Source organism: Hordeum vulgare, chromosome 3H (genome assembly GCF_904849725.1).
Source record: "Hordeum vulgare subsp. vulgare chromosome 3H, MorexV3_pseudomolecules_assembly, whole genome shotgun sequence".
NCBI lineage: Eukaryota > Viridiplantae > Streptophyta > Magnoliopsida > Poales > Poaceae > Hordeum > Hordeum vulgare.
The window spans coordinates 497,813,473-497,835,266 of record NC_058520.1 but is presented as its reverse complement, the minus strand read 5'-3'; the positions used below and the strand labels follow the sequence as shown (position 1 = coordinate 497,835,266).

The 21,794-nt window shown below is 49.1% G+C and overlaps 1 protein-coding gene across 1 annotated transcript; it reads left to right on the top strand.

The window, feature by feature from the left end:
* Window positions 1-8,418: 8,418 nt before the first annotated feature.
* LOC123440283 lies at window positions 8,419-9,204 on the top strand. Its single transcript, XM_045116861.1, has one exon. It carries the CDS (start codon window positions 8,657-8,659, stop codon window positions 8,981-8,983), a length of 327 nt encoding a protein of 108 aa, XP_044972796.1. The 5' UTR covers window positions 8,419-8,656; the 3' UTR covers window positions 8,984-9,204.
* Window positions 9,205-21,794: the final 12,590 nt, after the last annotated feature.

Below are 21,794 nucleotides of genomic sequence, written 5' to 3'. Positions count from 1 at the left end.
AAAACCTCCGTATATATAGGTGGGAGGGAGGGGTGTTGGAATTATGCCCTAGAGGCAATAATAAATATAGTTATTATTATAATTCCTGTATCAAGATAATAGTTTATTATCCATGCTATAATTGTATTGAATGAAGACACATTTACATGTGTGGATACATAGACAAAACACCGTCCCTAGCATGCCTCTAGTTGGCTAGCCAGTTGATCAATGATAGTCAGTGTCTTCTGATTATGAACAAGGTGGTGTTGCTTGATAACTGGATCACGTCATTAGGAGAATCACGTGATGGACTAGACCCAAACTAATAGACGTAGCATGTTGATCGTGTCATTTTGTTGCTACTGTTTTCTGCGTGTCAAGTATTTATTCCTATGACCATGAGATCATATAACTCACTGACACCGGAGGAATGCTTTGTGTGTATCAAACGTCGCAACGTAACTGGGTGACTATAAAGATGCTCTACAGGTATCTCCGAAGGTGTTAGTTGAGTTAGTATGGATCAAGACTGGGATTTGTCACTCCGTGTGACGGAGAGGTATCTCGGGGCCCACTCGGTAATACAACATCACACACAAGCCTTGCAAGCAATGTAACTTAGTGTAAGTTGCGGGATCTTGTATTACGGAACGAGTAAAGAGACTTGCCGGTAAACGAGATTGAAATAGGTATGCGGATACTGACGATCGAATCTCGGGCAAGTAACATACCGAAGGACAAAGGGAATGACATATGGGATTATACGAATCCTTGGCACTGAGGTTCAAACGATAAGATCTTCGTAGAATATGTAGGATCCAATATGGGCATCCAGGTCCCGCTATTGGATATTGACCGAGGAGTCTCTCGGGTCATGTCTACATAGTTCTCGAACCCGCAGGGTCTGCACACTTAAGGTTCGACGTTGTTTTATGCGTATTTGAGTTATATGGTTGGTTACCGAATGTTATTCGGAGTCCCGGATGAGGTCACGGACGTCACGAGGGTTTCCGGAATGGTCCGAAAACGAAGATTGATATATAGGATGACCTCATTTGATTACCCGAAGGTTTTCGGAGTTACCGGGAATGTACCGGGAATGACGAATGGGTTCCGGGAGTTCACCGGGGGGGGCAACCCACCCCGGGGAAGCCCATAGGCTTTGGGGGAGACACACCAGCCCTTAGTGGGCTGGTGGGACAGCCCACAAGTGCCCTATGCGCCAAGGAGAAGAAAATCAAGAGAGAAAGAAAAAAAAGGAGGAGGTGGGAAGGAAGGGGGACTCCCTCCCACCAAACCTAGTCCAACTCGGTTTGGGGGGGGAGAGTCCTCCCCCTTGGACTCGGACGACCCCCTTGGGGCTCCTTGAGCCCCAAGGCAAGGCCCCCTCCCTCCCACCTATATATACGGAGGTTTTAGGGCTGATTTGAGACGACTTTTCCACGGCAGCCTGACCACATACCTCCACGGTTTTTCCTCTAGATCGCGTTTCTGCGGAGCTCGGGCGGAGCCCTGCTGAGACAAGGTCATCACCAACCTCTGGAGCGCCGTCACGCTGCCGGAGAACTCTTCTACCTCTCCGTCTCTCTTGCTGGATCAAGAAGGCCGAGATCATCGTCGAGCTGTACGTGTGCTGAACGCGGAGGTGCCGTCCGTTCGGTACTAGATCGTGGGACTGATCGCGGGATTGTTCGCGGGGCTGATCGAGGGATGTGAGGACGTTCCACTACATCAACCGCGTTCTCTAACGCTTCTGTTGTACGGTCTACAAGGGTACGTAGATCACTCATCCCCTCTCGTAGATGGACATCACCATGATAGGTCTTCGTGCGCGTAGGAAATTTTTTGTTTCCCATGCGACGTTCCCCAACAAGGGGACCTTGCCTTGGGGCTCAAGGAGCCCCAAGGGGGTCGGCCGAGTCCAAGGGGGAAGGCTCCCCCCCAAACCGAGTTGGACTTGGTTTGGTGGGTGGGAGTCCTTCCTTCCCTTCCCACCTCCTCTTTTTTTTTTCTTTTCTCTTTGATTTTCTTTCCTAGGTGCATAGGGCCCTTTTGGGCTGTCCCACCAGCCCGCTAAGGGCTGGTGTGCCACCCTCAAGGCCTATGGGCTTCCCCGGGGTGGGGTGCCCCCCCCGGTAAACTCCCGGAACCCATTCGTCATTCCCGGTACATTCCCGGTAACTCCGAAAACCTTCCGGTAATCAAATGAGGTCATCCTATATATCAATCTTCGTTTCCGGACCATTCCGGAAACCCTCGTGACGTCCGTGATCTCATCCGGGACTCCGAACAACATTCGGTAACCAAACATATAACTCAAATACGCATAAAACAACGTCGAACCTTAAGTGTGCAGACCCTGCGGGTTCGAGAACTATGTAGACATGACCCGAGAGACTCCTCGGTCAATATCCAATAGCGGGACCTGGATGCCCATATTGGATCCTACATATTCTACGAAGATCTTTTCGTTTGAACCTCAGTGCCAAGGATTCATATAATCCCGTATGTCATTCCCTTTGTCCTTCGGTATGTTACTTGCCCAAGATTCGATCGTCAGTATCTGCATACCTATTTCAATCTCGTTTACCGGCAAGTCTCTTTACTCGTTCCGTAATACAAGATCCTGCAACTTACACTAAGTCACATTGCTTGCAAGGCTTGTGTGTGATGTTGTATTACCGAGTGGGCCCCGAGATACCTCTCCGTCACACGGAGTGACAAAACCCAGTCTCGATCCATACTAACTCAACGAACACCTTTGGAGATACCTGTAGAGCATCTTTATAGCCACCCAGTTACGTTGCGACGTTTGATACACACAAAGCATTCCTCCGGTGTCCGTGAGTTATATGATCTCATGGTCATAGGAACAAATACTTGACACGTAGAAAACAGTGGCAACAAAATGACACGATCAACATGCTACGTCTATTAGTTTGGGTCTAGTCCATCACATGATTCTCCTAATGATGTGATCCCGTTATCAAGTGACAACACTTGCCTATGGCCAGGAAACCTTGACCATCTTTGATCAACGAGCTAGTCAACTAGAGGCTTACTAGGGACAGTGTTTTGTCTATGTATCCACACAAGTATTGTGTTTTCAATCAATACAATTATAGCATGGATAATAAACGATTATCATGAACTAAGAAATATAATAATAACTAATTTATTATTGCCTCTAGGGCATATTTCCAACATATATATGTAACTGTATCAAACGCAATACAAGCGATGTGAAACATTCTCTCAGTTTGGTATCAGAGCGAGTTCCTTCGATCCTCTCTTCTCTTCCGCCATGCACCGCTTCCTCCGCCGCACTCGCTCGGCCGAGCTCGACGCGCTGGCCTCCGACCCCTTCGCCCCTGCATCGTCTGTCGTGGCTGCGCCGCGGCCACCTGCTCCTGCACCCAGCCGCGCATCTCCCGCCGCACTGGGCAAGACAGCCGTGGAGCTGGCTCCGTCCTCGTCTACACCTGCTCCCACTGTCACCCCGCCTCCCGTCGGCATCCTCCGCACTGCCGGCAGCGTCGCCGTCCCTCGCCTCGCGTTGGGACGCCCGGACCGCGGCCTCGTCCCGTCCCTCGGCCTCGGCGCCTCCGACGCGGGTCCCTCGTACTCGTCGACCGACCTTCCTCCGTCCATCACCCACTACTTCAACAACAAACTACAACTCGAGTCTGGCAACTACTCTCGGTGGCGCCACCTCTTCTATCTCATCGCCTGCAAGCACGAGGTTCAGCACCACCTCGACATCGCTGCTGAGCCCCTCGCCCAAAGCGCCCTCTGGCGCAACGATGATCTGACTGTCGTGCTGTGGATGCACGACGTCGTCGATGATGAGCTCCTGGCTGCCGTGGCTACTCTTGCCAGCTCCGCTCACCACATCTGGACGCAGCTTCATCTTCTCTTCATGGACAATCAGCCTGGACGCGCCGTCATCCTCGGCGCCGAGTTCCGCAACCTCGTCCAAGGGGACCACTCCATCGCCGAAAACAGCAGGCGCCTCAAGTCCCTTGCCGACGCCCTCGAAGACGTCGGCGAGCACGTCTCCGACCAGTCCCTCACGCTCCAGCTTCTCCGCGGACTGAGTCGTAAGTTCCATGTCATGGCCACTCTACTGCCCCATGCAGTCTCCATTCCCCACGTTCTTGCAGGCGCGCTCCCGGCTGCTCATGGAGGAGATCTCCGCCAACGAGCGCGCACGCCTCGACGGTCGTCCAGAAGCCACCGCCACCGTCCTCGCCGTTGGACATGCCCCCGGCGGCGCCTCCGTCGATCGAAACACCTTCGTCGAGCACGGCTCCGCCGACCGGGGCAGAAACCCCACCGCCTCTCCAAACGGCGACCGAGGCGGGCGCGGCCGTGGCCGCGGGCGCGGGCGGGGCCGTGCCGCTGGTCGCGGCTCCACCTCCACCAACGTCGTTCCTCCCTCAGCTGGCTTCTTCGCTCCGTACGGCGCCATGCTTCCGCACCTCCCGCACACACGGTCGCCTTGGGCTGCTTCCAACGCGGCGGCCGTTCTCGGGCCTCGCCCGCCCCCGGCGCATCGGGCCTACTCGGTAGCCACCGCCGCCGCGCCTCCTTCTCACGGGCCAACCTGGGAGCAGTACCACCAGTTGTACACGGCACTCCAGAACCTGAACATCCAGCAACAGCAAGCCAGCGGCGCACCGGACTGGTTCCTCGACACGGACGCCACGTCTCACGTGGCAGGTAACGCAAACACTCTCACCTCGTACGGTTCCCCCTCTGTGCGTCATTCCTCTGGTATTGTCGTCGGTGACGGCTCCCGTTTACCCATCACAGCCGTCGGCTCCGTCTCTCTCTCTAACTTCTCTCTCAATGATGTGCTAATCTCCTCCTGTGTAATCACGAACCTAATTTCAGTACGCCGTTTCACTCTAGACAATTGTTGTTCTATTGAATTTGACCCTTTCGGTTTTCCTGTGAAGGACCTAGCCACGGGGAGGGTGATCATGAGATCAAATAGCCATGGGGATCTCTATCCCTTCTTCAGCAACCCCGGTGTGCAAGCACCTCTCTCCATCACCTCCGATGATCTATGGCATCTTCGCTTGGGTCACGCCAGCAACACCACCGTCTCCACCTTAGCTCGTAGTTTTCTTCCAAGTTGTAATAATGCTAGGCCTAGCACCACTGTTTGTGCTTCATGTAAACTAGGCAAGCAGCCCCGGCTGCCATTTCCACGTTCCATCTCAAAGACTAGTGCACCCTTTCAATTAATACATTGTGACTTATGGACATCACCAGTGCATAGCTTCTCCGGTTTCCAGTACTACCTTGTGATGCTTGACGATTATACACATTACTCTTGGACCTTTCCCCTACGACACAAATCGGACATCGCCGCCACCATTTCTCGCTTCTTTGCCTATGCTCTTACGCAATTCCATGTGACCATACAATGCATGCAATGCGACAACAGCGGTGAATTCCTCACTTCCTCCTTACGTGACCTTTTCTCTCGCCACGGTTCATCCTTCCGTCTCTCGTGCCCACACACTTCCCCCCCAAAACGGCAAAGCCGAGCGCCTTATACGAACCACCAACGACATTGTCCGTGTGCTTCTCATACATGCCAACCTACCACCTCCCTTCTGGGTAGAAGCCCTTCACACCGCCACCTATATTCTCAACCGGCGACCCTCCTCGGCCATCCATTTTCATACACCTCACTATCTACTTCTAGGTCAACACCCGACCTATGATCACATGCGTGTCTTTGGATGTCTTTGTTTTCCCAACACTATCGCCACCTCTCCCCACAAGCTCGCCCCACGCTCCTCCCGCTGCATTTTCCTCGGCTACCCCCTCGAGCATAAGGGTTATCGCTGCTTCGATCTGGCTTCCCGCAAAGTCATCATCACCCTGCACGTCAAGTTCGACGAACACATTTTCCCCTACTCTACCGTCTCCCCACGCACTCCCTCACTCCCGCACGGCACGGAGGATCCGGGCGCCACACAAACCTCCCTACGCCCTCGCATGCAGGCATGCCCGCGCCCATCCCTCGCCCCGGGATTCGCGCCAGCCCCACCTGCATCCCCCCTCTGCCCAACGGGCGTCCCAGCCGCCTCTCCCGCAGGCCCCCCTCGCATGCAGGAACTACCGCGCCCATCCCACGCCCCGGGATTCGCGCCAGCCCCACCTGCCTCCCCACCTCGCTCACCTGCCTCCAACCTTCTCACCTGGTCGTCGAAGCGACAGGCCACTGTCTCGCGGTCGAGCATCGAGGCAGAGTACCGGGCGGTTGCCAATGCTGTCGCTGAGTCCGTCTGGCTTCGGCAGCTCCTCGGGGAGCTCCATCACCCACCGTCACGAGCCACGGTGGTCTACTGCCACAACATCAGCGCCGTGTACATGTCCAGCAACCCGGTGCAACATCAACGCACCAAGCACATCGAGATCGATCTCCACTTCGTCCGCGAGCGCGTCGCCCTTGGTGACATACGCGTTCTACACGTGCCCACGAGCTCGCAGTTCGCCGACATCTTCACCAAAGGTCTGCCGACAGGGATCTTCCTGGATTTCCGGTACAGTCTCAACGTCGGCGAGCCGCACGTTCCGACTGCGGGGGGGGGGGGGGGGGTGTTGGAACGCACCTAGTGCACAACGGTCAGCACCCAATGGATAACTCACACACCCGGTCCTTTGGCATGCACTACCAGCAGCTCCTAGTCCATCGCCACTCACGCGACGTGCGCCTCACTCATGCATGCACGGCACAGCTCGTCGCTGTAAAGGCCCGCTTGTATAGCGCTCTCTCTCTCTCTGATTGCATGTATATATATGTAACTGTATCAAACGCAATACAAGCAGTGTGAAACATTCTCTCAGTTGAGGCGTGCCTCTCGAACAGGAAAAAATAACATATTTTTTTGTGAGTGTTATGGTTTTATTTCACGAGAGGCACGGTTTTGTCTTCGTGAGAGACACGACCGTGCCTCTCGGAAAAGAAAAAATTACAGAGAAAAAATGTATTTTCTAATTTTTTTTCCCTATCGCAAGAGAGGTGGTTTTTTTTGTTCGGTTTTTTTGTGAAACAAATTCATCAAAATCTATCAACATGGGATCTAGTTTTTAAGATCTCAATACGAGAAATACAACGGTGAAAACAGTTCAAGATATAAACGCACGGTTTAGGAAATAAAGTGATTTAAAAATACAAATCTATAGAAAAAGGAAAAACTTTCTGCTTGCGATAAGTGATAGACATGCAATGAACCATTTGCCGTAACTTACAAAGGCGAAAGTGATTTAAAAAAAATTCGTAATTAATGATTTCGGTCAGGGCCGGTGCTTAGGCTTAGTCGATGTACAGCAAATGGGCGTGGCAGGCTGGCCTCTTGGCCATCGGAAAGTCACGGGAGACGGAAGCCACGGAACCGGTGAATCCAGTGGCTTGCACGTGCGAACAACGTGAGCAAGCAACGCAGCGCTCATGAGCCGTACACGCGCAGCGTCTGCCCCACGTTCCGACCCTTGTGCGGTTGTGCCCCTGCGTGCATTGCCCGTGTAACGCCAAACGCACCCTGACAATCCAAAAGCTGTAGATCACACAACGAAAATACATGCCTTCCCAAAATGCCCTCTCAGATGTATAACCAGTGTACTGTATAGTGCACCTGGGATGCATCTGTTTGGTTCCATGCATTATTTTTTCCTTTGCATTCCATTAAAGGGGTTAAATAGAAATTTTCATTTCGATCGGGGGTGACCTAATATTTTCCATCAAGTTTCGGTGAACGCGCGCGAATTGACGCCATCTCCTGTTCGCATGAGCTTGACGCCCCATTTCTCCTTTCTACTTCCTCCGTACTTAAATATAAGTTTTTAAAGATATTTTATTAGATGTCTACATATGAATCAAAATAAATAAATCTATACTTTAAAATATGTTTATATACATCCGTATATAGTTTATTAATGAAATCTTTAGAAAGATTTATATTTAAAAATAGAGGGAGTAGTTTTTACACGTCGCGAGTCTTGCTAAGAGAAAACAGTCGCTTTTCGATCGCCTGCCTGAAGGATGTTTTAAATTTTACATGATGCATCAGACTAAACAATGAACACAGGCTATGAAACGGTCAAAATTTATGTACACCAGACATGACTGAGTCTAGTACAGAAAACCAAACATACCACTAGTGGAGTACTCGTTCCGTTTTTAAATATAAATCTTTTTGAAAATTTCAATATAAACTACATACAGACGTATATAAACATATTTTAAAATTTAAATTCACGCACCTGACTCCATATGTAATGTTTAAAAAAACTTAAAAGAGGAGGTAGATCACAGCGAGGTTGGGGGCATTTTGGTGAACTCCGTCCGAAAAGGTAAGCGCACCGTCGTCGACAGTGTATCCACATCCACGCCATCCCCGTCGCTGCGAGAAAAAACCATGTCCAGAAAAGCACACAACGTTGGCTGGAGGCGGCGGCAGGGCGAATCTCTTCAGTATGAGATAAACCAACGCTTATCACCATCCCTTTCCCCCACTCTCCAGCCTCCACCCTTCCGACGAAACCCCCGCCCCTCTCCCCAAGCCAAAGCCCTAGCCAACGGGCTAGCGAGCCAGCCAGGACCTCCCTCCGTAGATCTCTGCTCTCCGGGCGTGCTCGCGGCGCCGATCCGGCGATGACGACCACGGCGAAGCTCGGGGAGCTAATGTGGGAGCACCGGCTGCGCGCGGCGGCGGCGGTGGCGTTCCTCGCCGTCGCCGTGGTGTCGATCTCCGCCGTCGGGCCCAGGCTCGGCGCCGTGGTCTCCTTCTTCTGGCCGCTGCTCGTCTCCACGGGCTTCTTCCTCGTGGCCATCACCGTGCTGCTCCGGATCTCGCCGCCGCCCGGCGGCGCCGACGAGTCCGGCAAGGAGATCATCGACTTCGTCGCCGGATGCCGCCCCGAGCACCTCCTCCCGGAGGCGTCCGCCACCGTGGAGGTGCCGCCGGAGCCGGAGATCTGAAGAGCCGAGCAGGAGGTACGCGCGCGCGGCCGCGAGATGACCTTGTTCGCTGGGGGAGAGGCGTGGGGGTAACCTGTATGGGCCTACCGGGCGCCGGGCGTTCCCCGGCGTGCGGTGGTGCAGCCGCGGCTAGCGTAGGATCCTCCCGTCTCCGTCTCCGTCTCCGTGGTGTGGTGTGTACAATAGTAGTACCATTCAATAAAGATGTTATAAATTCGCTCTGTGGGCGCACATTGTTGGAGTACCAGGTACCGATGGTGTCCCATTGTTCTTCCGTTTTCAGGTGGAGCCTTCAACTCTCGATGCTTTGATTTGATGCCGCCACGAAAGCGAGAGATCAGAGCTTGAAGACCCGAGGTCAAGGCCTTGAGCGGCTGAACCTCGAATTTCTTCTGGGGAATCTACGTCGCCACTTTGTTGTTAAAACGCTCGCAGTTCGTGTTTTTGTGTTTGAAAAAGACCTCGGTAGGCGATGGTGTAGGGGACAATAAACCTCATTTCAAAACCGACCATCGTTGATGTTTCTTGGGAACGCTGTAAAGCCAAAAATGCGATAATAGATTGATCGCTAATAGGATCCATCCTTTCGGCGTGGCAAGTGATGGACTCTTGTGCAGGACTCATCATCCTTTCGGCGCACAGTAGTATCACCAACGTAGAAAAGTCCCATGGACGTCCCGGTCATTTTTCTCGTACAAGAACCAAGTGCGAACCCGGCGATCACGCAGCTGGAAAAAGGATCAGCTGGACGTACGCCCTCCAGTATCCCGTCGATGTCACCGTAGGACCCCGTCACACCAATCTTTTTTTTTAATACTCAAAACTCTCTGACCTGACTTGGAGCGAAAACGAGTTAGCCTAGTTAGTTGCTGTCGCCGTACTGCTAAATTAGTATGTGTTGATCTGCTTTAGGAGGAGTGAGGTCTACGACACCAGTCAATGAATGGGGCGTGGATCCTCTCACTCAAGTTCCTCAGATGATCCATGCTGTTGAACGTGATCGATGTCTGCTTCTTTTACGGTGTGATTTTAAGGTATGTTTTTATTTCACGAGTGGTCGTTGTTTGTAAGGTCAACTTTCTTCCCAAAATACGAGGTGCTTTTTATTTTGTTAAGATAGTGGTTTGACCAGCAAATACTCCCTCCGCTCCTAAATATAAGTTTTTCTAGAGATTCAACTAGTGGACTACATACGGATGTATATAGACATACTTTAGTGTGTATATTCACTTATTTTGCTTCGTATGTAGACGACTAGTGAAATCTTTTAAAAGACTTATATTTAGGAACGGAGGAAGTATCATATTAACAGGTAGTGTATATGTCTGATATAAAATTGTTTGCCACTAGATTCATACTACTCCCTCTATTTTTAAATATAAGTTTTTTTAAAGATTTTCTTAAAAAACTACACACATATGTATCTAGACATATTTTAAAATGTAGATTCACTCGTTTTGCTTCGTATATAGGAGTAGTTCATTAGTAAAATTTCTAAAAAGATTTATATTTAAAAACAAAGAAAGTAAAGAAAATAACTCTTATGATTATGATATCATAATATATAAACAAAGTGAAAATCATGTAATCATTGATCAACGTCCCGTTTTAAATCTTAACAAGACAAAAAATACCTTGCCTTTCCAAACAAAGAGTAAATATGTAATGTCTCTCACCCCTCTTTCCGGATGCAATCTTTTTCTCTTGTTTTGTCATCACTCGTCACAACCGCTGCAAGAACAACAAAAGGAATTAGGCGCACATGTGTGGTACATAGATTTAGCTCATGCCAGATCAATCAACAAGCCTAACATATCGACAAGTCAACAACACATGTGGGCACGAGAAAACTGTCCTGTTAACAGTCCTAGAGAGAAATCGTTGTAACGCCACTATTGTGGGCTGGTGGCAGACCCTATATTTGATCTAGCCCGACGTGTGGACGATATATCAAACTAGCGGTGTTGGACGCGTCACCCTCAGGACACATTTTTTAACATTTGGAGATTACAAAACCCGAAAGATGAAATCAAAAGCCCCTTTTGACCGAATGGTCTGGAGTCTTCTTTGTATAAAAAAGACATAGACGTTTCATGTAGATGCATTTAATTTTTGACTTAAAAAGCAAGAACTTTCATTTGGGTGTATAATAGATGTCTCTGTCATTCCCCATCCCGGACACCCTCAGTGGGATCAACTCCAACAAAACCCATCATCTTTTGATTTGCAAAGCTTCCAACTAGATGAATTTTGGCATTAAAACCCCACACATGGAACCTCTCAACCCCAAGCTCACATAATTCAAGTTCACTAGCTAGTAGCTTCCCACTAAAGTCCCCAAATCAACGACGAGGAAAACCTATTAATTTACCAAATTTGGGTTTTTAGATGAATAGAAAAAGAAACCCAAATATGAGATCATGTATAGCTTTTCAATGTTCATGACAACCAACCTTCCATTGTACATAATCCTCCTCCACCAGACCCCCAAAAATCGACATACAATCAACAATCTTGTACCTACTAGTGCATCGACCACAATGGAAAATTGCAAATATGACATGACAAGTGGTGTTGGGATGAGAACATGTAAGCATGTAATGTGGTGATTGAGGGAAAGAAAAAAGCATCATGAGAATATGGCCTCACTGGGTGAGGTGGGAACGCATGAATTTAGGCTCTTTAGACTTGCAAATGATGAAGGGGAAGGCTCCTTGGGTTGGACTTGAGGTTTTTTATGCTGCAATGGCTTAGGGTGCGTTTGGTTGCAGGGATATCCTCCGAGGGACAGGGATATCCCTTCTATGCGGGGCAACCAGATGCCAAGAATATTCCCTCAAAACAGGGATGGGGTCAACCGCCCAAAACGGGGGAGGGGGGGGGGGGGTCGCGGCATCCACCCCGCGCGCTGTGTTCACTCGCCGGCGCTCCTCTCCTTCCTCCGCGCCGCCGGCCGCTCCTCTCCTTCCTCCACGCCGCCGGCTGCTCCTCTCCTTCCTCCATGCCGCCGGCCGTTCCTCTCCTTCCTCCGCGCCGTCGGTCGCTCCTCTCCTTCCTCGCTGCCGGTCGCTCCTCTCCGCCCTCCGCGTAGCCGGCCGCTCCTCTGCTTCCTCCGCGCCGCCGGCCGCTCCTTGTTGGAAATATGCCCTAGAGGCAATAATAAAATGGTTATTATCATATTTCCTTGTTCATGATAATCATCTATTGTTCATGCTATAATTGCATTAACAGGAAACAATAATACATGTGTGAATAAATAGATCACAAAGTGTCCCTAGCAAGCCTATAATTGACTAGCTCGTTAGTCAATAAATGATCATGGTTTCCTGGTCATGGGCACTAGATGTCATTGATAACGGGATCACATCATTGAGAGAATGATGTGATGGACAAGACCCAATCCTAAGCATAGCACTAGATCGTATTGTTCGTAGGCTAAAGCTTTTCTAATGTCAAGTGTCTTTTCCTTCGATCGTGAGATTGTGCAACTCCCGGATACCGTAGGAGTGCTTTGGGTGTATCAAACGTCACAACGTAACTGGGTGACTATAAAGGTGCACTACGGGTACCTCTGAAAGTGTCTGTTGGGTTGGTACGAATCGAGATCGGGATTTGTCACTCCGCGTGACGGAGAGGTATCTCTGGGCCCACTCGGTAGAACATCATCATGAGCTCAATGTGACTAAGGAGTTGGTCACACGATGACGTGCTACGAAACGAGCAAAGAGACTTACCGGTAACGAGATTGAACAAGGTATAGGTATACCGACGATCGAATCTCGGGCAAGTTCTATACCGACAGACAAAGGGAATTGTATACGGGATTGATTGAATCCTTGACATCGTGGTTCATCCGATGAGATCATCGTGGAGCAAGTGGGAGCCACCATGGGTATCCAGACCCCGCTGATGGTTATTGGCCGGAGAGGTGTCTCGGTCATGTGTGCCTGTCTCCCGAACCCGTAGGGTCTACACACTTAAGGTTCGATGACGCTAGGGTTATAGGGAATTGTTATACGAGGTTACCGACAGTTGTTCGGAGTCCCGGATGAGATCCCGAACATCACGAGGAGCTCCGGAATGGTCCGCAGGTAAAGATTGATATATAGGATGGATGGTTTTGGACACCGGAAATGTTTCGGGCGTCACCGGTAATGTACCGAGACCACCGGAAATGGTCCCGGGGGTCCACCGGGAGGGGCCACCAGCCCCAAGAGGTAGCATGGGCTAAAAGAGGGAGGGCAACCGGCCCAAAGTGGGCTGTTGCGCCTCCACAAGGAGGCCCAAAGCGCAGGAGGTGGAGAGGGGGGGGGGGAACCCTAGGCGCTGGTGGGCCTAAGGCCCACCTAGGGGTGCGCCACCCCCTCCCCGTGCCCTGGTTGCCGCACCTCCCATCGGGGGGGGGGGGGCTGTCGCACCACGTAGGTTGGGAACCCTAGGGGTGGCACCCCCCTTCCCCTCCTCCTATATATAGTGGGGGTCTTGGGGTTGTTTTAGACAGTTTTCCCTCTCCCTCGGCGCAACCCTGCCCCCCTTCTTCCTCCTCTCCCACGGTGCTTGGCAAACCCGTGCCGGGAGACATCGTCTCTCCATCGACACCACGTCGTCGTGCTGTCGGAGATCTTCCCCAACCTCTCCCTCCTCCTTGCTGGATCAAGGTACGGGAGACGTCATCGGGTTGCACGTGTGTCGAACGGGGAGGTGCCGTGGTTCGGCACTAGATCGGAATCACACCGCGATCTGAATCGCCGCGAGTACGACTCCATCAACCGCGTTCTAGCAACGCTTCCGCTTAGCGATCTTCAGAGGTATGAAGATGCACTCACCCCTCTCTCGTTGCTGGTCTCTCCATAGGAAGATCTAAATATGCGTAGGATTTTTTTTTTGAATTTATGCTACGTTTCCCTAGAGTGGCATCGGAGCGAGGTTTTCTATGCGTAGATTCTATGCACGAGTAGAACACAAAAGGTTGTGGGCGATGATTTTTCAATTGCTTGCCGCTACTAGTCTTATTCTTTTCCGGCGTTATTGTGGGATGAAGCGGCCCGGACCGACATTACACGTACGTTTACGTGAGACTGGTTCCACCGACAGACATGCACACCGTGCATAAAGGTGGCTAGCGGGTGTCTGTCTCTCCTACTCTAGTCGGATTGGATTTGATGAAAAGGGTCCTTATGAAGGGTAAATAGCTTTGGCATATCATCGTTGTGGCTGTCACGTAGGTAAGAAAGCGTTCTTGCTAGAAACCCAAATCAGCCACGTAAAACTTGCAACAACAATTAGAGGACGTCTAACTTGTTTTTGTAGGGTTTGACATGTGATGTGATATGGCCAAAGTTGTGATGTTGCATGTATGATGTATGAGATGATCATGTTATTGTAATAGGTTTCACGACTTGCATGTCGATGAGTATGACAACCGGCAGGAGCCATAGGAGTTGTCTTAATTTATTGTATGAGATGCAACGCTAGGTGCTTACTACTTTTACTTCATTGCTAACGGTTAGCTATAGCAGTACTGATAGTAGTAGTTGGCGTGAAGACTTCACGGAGACACGATGATGGAGATCATGGTGTCAGCCGGTGACAATGATGATCATGTGATGCCTGAAGATGGAGATTGAAAGAGCAAAGATGATAATGGCCATATCATGTCACTATATGATTGCATTGTGATGCTTATCATGTTTTTCATCTTATTGCTTAGAATGACGGTAGCATAATAAGATGACCCCTCTTAAAATTTTGAGAACGTATTCCCCTAAGTGTGCACCGTTGCGAAGGATCGTTGTCTCGAAGCACCACGTGATGATCGGGTGTGATAGATTCTAACGTTCGCATACAACGGGTGTAAGCCAGATTTACACACACGAAACACCTAGGTTGACTCGACGAGCTTAGCATGTACAGACATGACCTCGAATGCAAGAGACCGAAAGGTCGAACATGAGTTGTATGGTTGAATACGATCAGCATGAAGTTGCTCACCATGGTGACTAGTCCGTCTCACGTGATGATCGGACACGGGTTAGTCAACATGGATCATGTATCACTTAGATGACTAGAGGGATGTTGATTTAAGTGGGAGTTCATACTTAATTTGATTAAATGAACTTAATTGTCATGAACTTAGTCTAAAAGTTGTCTTTATAAATATTGTAGATGGCCAACGCCCACCTCAATTTCAACGCATTCCTAGAGAAAAACAAGCTGAAAGATGATGGTAGAAACTATGCGGACTGGGTTCGCAACTTGAAGCTCATCCTTGAAGCAGCTAAAAAGGCTTATGTACTTGATGCGCCGCTAGGTGACCCTCCCGCTCCCGCAACAGCCCAGGACATTCTGAACGTCTGGCAAACGCGGAGTGGTGACTACTCTCTCGTTAGGTGTGGCATGTTATACAGTTTGCAAACGGGGCTCCAAAGGCGTTTTGAGCAACACGGTGCATATGAGATGTTCCAAGAGCTGAAACTAGTTTTTCAAGCTCATGCCCGTGTCGAGAGATATGAAGTCTCCGACAAGTTCTTTAGCTGTAAGATGGAGGAGAACAGTTCTGTCAGTGAGCACATACTCAAAATGTCTGGGTTACACGGTCATCTCACTTCATTCGGAGTCAAACTTCCGGATGATGCTATAACTGATAGAATCCTCCACTCTCTCCCACCAAGCTACAAAGGTTTTGTGCTGAACTACAACATGCAAGGGATGGAGAAGACCATTCCCGAGTTGTACTCGATGCTCAAGTCTGCAGAAGTAGAAATCAAGAAAGAGCATCAAGTGTTGATGGTCAACAAGACCACTAGTTTCAAGAAGGGAAGGGTAAGAAGAACTTCAAGAAAGACGGCAAAGCCGTTGCCGCGCCCGGTAAGCCAGATGCCGGGAAGAAGAAAAATAATGGACCCAAGCCTGAGACTGAGTGCTTCTATTGCAAGGGAAAAGGTCACTAGAAGCAGAACTGCCCCAAATACTTAGCGGACAAGAAGGTCGGCAACGTTAAAGGTATATGTGATATACATGTTATTGATGTGTACCTTACCAGCGCTCGTAGTAGCTCCTGGGTATTTTATACCGGTGCTGTTGCTCACATTTGCAACTCAAAGCAGGAACTGTGGAATAAGCGGAGACTGGCCAAGGACGAGGTGACGATGCGCGTCGGGAATGGCTCCAAGGTCGATGTGGTCGCCGTCGGCACGCTACCTCTATATCTACCGTCGGGATTAGTTTTAAACCTTAATAATTGTTATTTAGTACCAACTTTGAGCATGAATATTGTATCAGGGTCTTGCTTAATGCGAGACGGCTACTCATTTAAGTCAAAGAATAATGGTTGTTCTATTTATATGAGTGATATGTTTTATGGTCATGCTCCGCTGGTGAATGGTTTATTCTTGATGAATCTCGATCGTGATGTTACACATATTCATAGTTTGAGTACCAAAAGATGTAAAGTTGATAATGATAGTCCCGCATACTTGTGGCACTGCCGCCTTGGTCATATTGGTGTTAAGCGCATGAAGAAGCTCCATACTGATGGACTATTAGATTCTCTTGACTTTGAATCATTTGACACATGCGAACCGTGCCTCATGGGCAAGATGACCAAGACTCCATTCTCAGGAATAATGGAGAGAGAAACCGACTTATTGGAAATAATACATACTGATGTGTGTGGTCCAATGAACATTGAAGCTCGCGGTGGCTATATTTATGTTCTCACTCTAACCAATGATTTGAGTAGGTATGGGTATATCTACTTGATGAAGCACAAATCTGAGACGTTTGAAAAGTTCAAGAAATTTCAGAGTGAGGTCGAGAATCAACGTGACAGAAAAATTAAGTGTCTATGATCTAATCATGGAGGAGAATATTTGAGTCACGAGTTTGGCACACTCCTAAGGAAGTGTGGAATCGTTTCACAACTCACGCCGCCTGGCACACCGCAACGCAACAGAGTGTCTGAACGTTGTAATCACACTTTATTAGATATGGTACGATCTATGATGTTTCTTACCGACTTACCGCTATCATTTTGGGGATACGCATTAGAAACTGCAACATTCACTTTAAATAGGGCACCGTCTAAATCCGTTGAGGCGACATCGTATGAACTATGGTTTGGCAAGAAACCTAAGTTGTCGTTTCTTAAAGTTTGGGGCTGCGATGCTTATGTGAAGAAACTTCAACCAGAAAAGCTCGAACCCAAAGCGGAGAAATGCGTATTCATAGGATACCCTAAGGAAACTATTGGGTATACCTTCTATATTAGATCCGAAGGTAAAACCTTTGTTGCCAAGAACGGATCCTTTCTAGAGAAAGAGTTTCTCTCGAAAGAAGTAAGTGGGAGGAAAGTAGAACTTGATGAGGTAATTACACCCCCTCTCGAACAGGAAAGTAGCGCAGCGCGGGAAATTGCTCGTGTGGCGCCTGCACCAACTGAAGAGGAAGTTAATGATAATGATCATGAAGCTTCGGATCAAGTTACTACTGAACCGCGAAGGTCCACAAGGGTACGCTCCGCACCAGAGTGGTACGGCAACCCTGTGATGGAAATCATGTTGTTGGACAACGGTGAACCTTCGAACTATGAAGAAGCGATGGCGGGCCCGGATTCCAAAAAATGGCTTGAAGCTATGAAATCCGAGATAGGATCCATGTATGAGAACAAAATATGGACTTTGGTGGACTTGCCCGATGACCGGCGAGCCATAGAAAACAAATGGATCTTGAAGAAGAAGACTGATGCAAACGGTAATGTAACCGTTTATAAAGCTCGACTTGTCGCAAAGGGTTCTCGAAAAATTCAAGGAATTGACTACGAAGAGACTTTCTCTCCTGTAGCAAAGCTGAAATCAGTCCGAATCATGTTAGCAATTGCCGCCTTTTATGATTACGAAATTTGGCAAATGGACGTCAAAACAGCGTTCCTTAACGGGAACCTTAAGGAAGAGTTGTATATGATGCAACCAGAAGGTTTTGTCAACCCTAAGGATGCTAACAAAGAGTGCAAGCTCCAGCGCTCCATCTATGGGCTGGTGCAAGCATCTCGGAGTTGGAACATTCGCTTTAATGAGGTGATTAAAGCATTTGGATTCATACAGGCTTATGGAGAAGCCTCTCTATACAAGATAGTGAGTGGGAGCTCTGTAGCTTTCCTCATACTGTATGTGGATGACATATTATTGATGGGGAATAATATAGAGATGTTGGAGAGCATAAAGGCCTATTTGAACAAGAGTTTTTCAATGAAGGACCTTGGAGAAGCTGCATACATATTAGGCATCAAGATCTATAGAGATAGATCGAGACGCCTCATAGGTCTTTTGCAAAGTACATACCATGACAAGATATTGAAGAAGTTCAATATGGAAAACTCAAAGAAAGTTTTCTTGCCAGTTTTGCAAGGTATGAGATTGAGTAAGACTCAGTCACCGACCACGGCAGCAGATAGAGAGAAGATGAGTACTGTCCCCTACGCTTCAGCCGTAGGCTCTCAAATGTATGCCATGCTGTGTACCAGACCTGATATAAACCTTGCCATAAGTTTGGTAGGGAGGTCCCAAAGTGATCCCGGTATGGAACACTGGACATCGGTCAAAAATATCCTTAAGTACCTGAAGAGGACTAAGGAGATGTTTCTCGTTTATGGAGGTGACGAAGAGCTCGTCGTAAAGGGTTACATCGACGCTAGCTTCGACACAGATCCGGATGACTCTAAGTCAAAGACCGGATACATATATGTTTTGAATGGTGGGGCAGTGAGCTCGTGCAGCAGCAAGCAAGAAGTCGTGGCAGCATCTACATGTGAAGCGGAGTACATAGCTGTTTCCGAAGCAACTCATGAAGGAATTGGGATGAAGGAGCTCATCACTGACCTTGGAGTGGTTCCAAGCGTGTCGGGTCCAATGACACTCTTCTGTGATAACACTGGAGCTATTGCCATAGCCAAGGAGTCCAGGTTTCACCGGAAGGCGAAGCACATCAAACGCCGCTACAACTCCATCCAGGACCATGTCCAGAGTGGAGTAATAGAGATTTGTAAAGTACATACGGATCTGAATGTTGCAGACCCGTTGACTAAACCTCTTCACCGAGCAAAACATGATCAACACCATAATGCTATGGGCGTTCGATACATCACAATGTAACTAGATTATTGACTCTAGTGCAAGTGGGAGACTGTTGGAAATATGCCCTAGAGGCAATAATAAAATGGTTATTATCATATTTCCTTGTTCATGATAATCGTCTATTGTTCATGCTATAATTGTATTAACAGGAAATAGTAATACATGTGTGAATAAATAGATCAGAATGTGTCCCTAGCAAGCCTCTAGTTGGCTAGCTCGTTAGTCAATAGCTGATCATGGTTTCCTCGTCATGGGCATTAGATGTCATTGATAACGGGATCACATCATTGGGAGAATGATGTGATGGACAAGACCCAATCCTAAGCATAGACTAGATCGTATTGTTCGTATGCTAAAGCTTTTCTAATATCAAGTGTCTTTTCCTTCGACCGTGAGATTGTGCAACTCCCGGATACCGTAGGAGTGCTTTGGGTGTATCAAACATCACAACGTAACTGGGTGACCATAAAGGTGCACTACGGGTACCTTTGAAAGTGTCTGTTGGGTTGGTACGAATCGAGATCGGGATTTGTCACTCCGCGTGACGGAGAGGTATCTCTGGGCCCACTCGGTAGAACATCATCATGAGCTCAATGTGACTAAGGAGTTGGTCACACAATGACGTGCTACGGAACGAGTAAAGAGACTTACCGGTAACGAGATTGAACAAGGTATAGGTATACCGACGATCGAATCTCGGGCAAGTTATATACCGACACACAAAGGGAATTGTATTCGAGATTGATTGAATCCTTGACATCGGGGTTCATCTGATGAGATCATCGTGGAGCAAGTGGGAGCCACCATGGGTATCCAGACCCCGTTGATGGTTATTCGTCGGAGAGGTGTCTCGGTCATGTCTGCGTGTCTCCCGAACCCGTAGGGTCTACACACTTAAGGTTCGATGATGCTAGGGTTATAGGGAATTGTTATACGAGGTTAGTGAAAGTTGTTTGGAGTCCCGGGTGAGATCCCGGACGTCACGAGGAGCTCCGGAATGGTCCAGAGGTAAAGACTGATATATAGGATTGATAGTTTTGGACACCGGAAATGTTTCGGGCGTCAACGGTAATGTACCGGGACCACCGAAAATGATCCCGGGGGTCCACCGGGAGGGGCCACCAGCCCCAAGAGGTAGCATGGGCCAAAAGAGGGAGGGCAACAAGCCCAAAGTGGGCTGGTGTGCCTCCACAAGGAGGCCCAAGGCGCAGGAGGTGGAGAGGGGGGGGGGGAACCCTAGGCGCTAGTGGGCCTAAGGCCGACCTAGGGGTGCGCCACCCCTCCCCCTGCCCTGGCCGCCGCACCTCCCATCTAGGGGGACGCCGCACCACCTAGGGTGGGAACCCTAGGGGTGGCACCCCCTTCCCCTCCTCCTATATATAGTGGGGGTTTTGGGGCTGTTTTAGACAGTTTTCCCTCTCCCTCGGCGCAGCCCTGCCCCCCTTCTTCCTCCTCTCCCACGGTGCTTGGCGAAGCCCTGCCGGGAGACCTCATCTCTCCATCGCCACCACGCTGTCATGCTACCGGAGATCTTCCCCAATCTCTCCCTCCTCCTTGCTGGATCAAGGTGCAGGAGACATCACCGGGCTGCACGTGTGTTGAACACGGAGGTGCCGTGGTTCGGCACTAGATCGGAATCACACCGCGATCTGAATCGCCGCGAGTACGACTCCATCAACCGTGTTCTAGCAACGCTTCCGCTTAGCAATCTTCAAAGGTATGAAGATGCACTCACCCCTCTCTCGTTGCTGGTGTCTCCATAGGAAGATCTGAATATGCATAGGAATTTTTTTGAATTTATGCTACGTTTCCCTACACTCCTCTCCTTCCTCCGTGTCGTCGGCCCCTCCTCTCCTTGCTCCACGCCGTCGGATGCTCCTCTCCTACCTCCGTGCCGCCGGCCGCTCCTCTCCTACCTCCGCGTCGTCTGTCGCTCCTATCCTTCCTCCATGCCGCAGCCCCTCCTCTTCCTCTGTCACCAGCCGGTCGTCTCCTTTCTTCGCACTGCCGAGGTCACACCCTTATCCTTCATTTAGATCCCTCAAACCAAACAAAACATGGGATAACACCACCCTTTCAACCAAACAAAAAAATGGCTATCCCTAACCAGGTGGTTGGGATGCCCTCAACCACTCTAGCATGTCCCTGCAACCAAACGCACCCTTAGTTACATGAAAAGCATGGTTGGGGGGTGTTCCTTCCCTTATCTTTATTTTAAGTTGTTAGAGGTAGGTGGGGAGATTCAAAATTGGATCCTTGAGTGGAAACATGACACACTTGCCATTGCACTAAGAGGCTCTCTCCATGGTACCTCATTTTCATACATTTCCCGAAAAGGGGGGACATCTAAACAAAATGTATACTGCTATTTAGAAAGTTTTTCAGTGTATCTCGTGTGTGCCTTCAAAATGGAAAAATCCATTGACTCATATTTTAGAATCCATATTTTGATACTATTTTCCTTTTTGTGCACTCTTTAAATCTGCTTTCAAAGAGGATTTCCAAAGAGCTTTTTTAAGGGGAAAGCATAATTTCATTAATTAACCATGTGTGCGTATATCACCCAAAGGACGAACAACCACTCCGGGCTACCTCTCCCGACTCATTGTCGACCTAAAATAACTCTTAGAAAAAATCAACTTTGAAAAAGCTTCTTTTGGCTGATGGGATCGTCAAGGGCA

What these genes read in the sequence shown, in the direction of transcription:
- LOC123440283 (XM_045116861.1), top strand. Translation starts at nt 8,657, where the DNA reads ATGACGACCACGGCGAAGCTCGGGGAGCTAATGTGGGAGCACCGGCTG.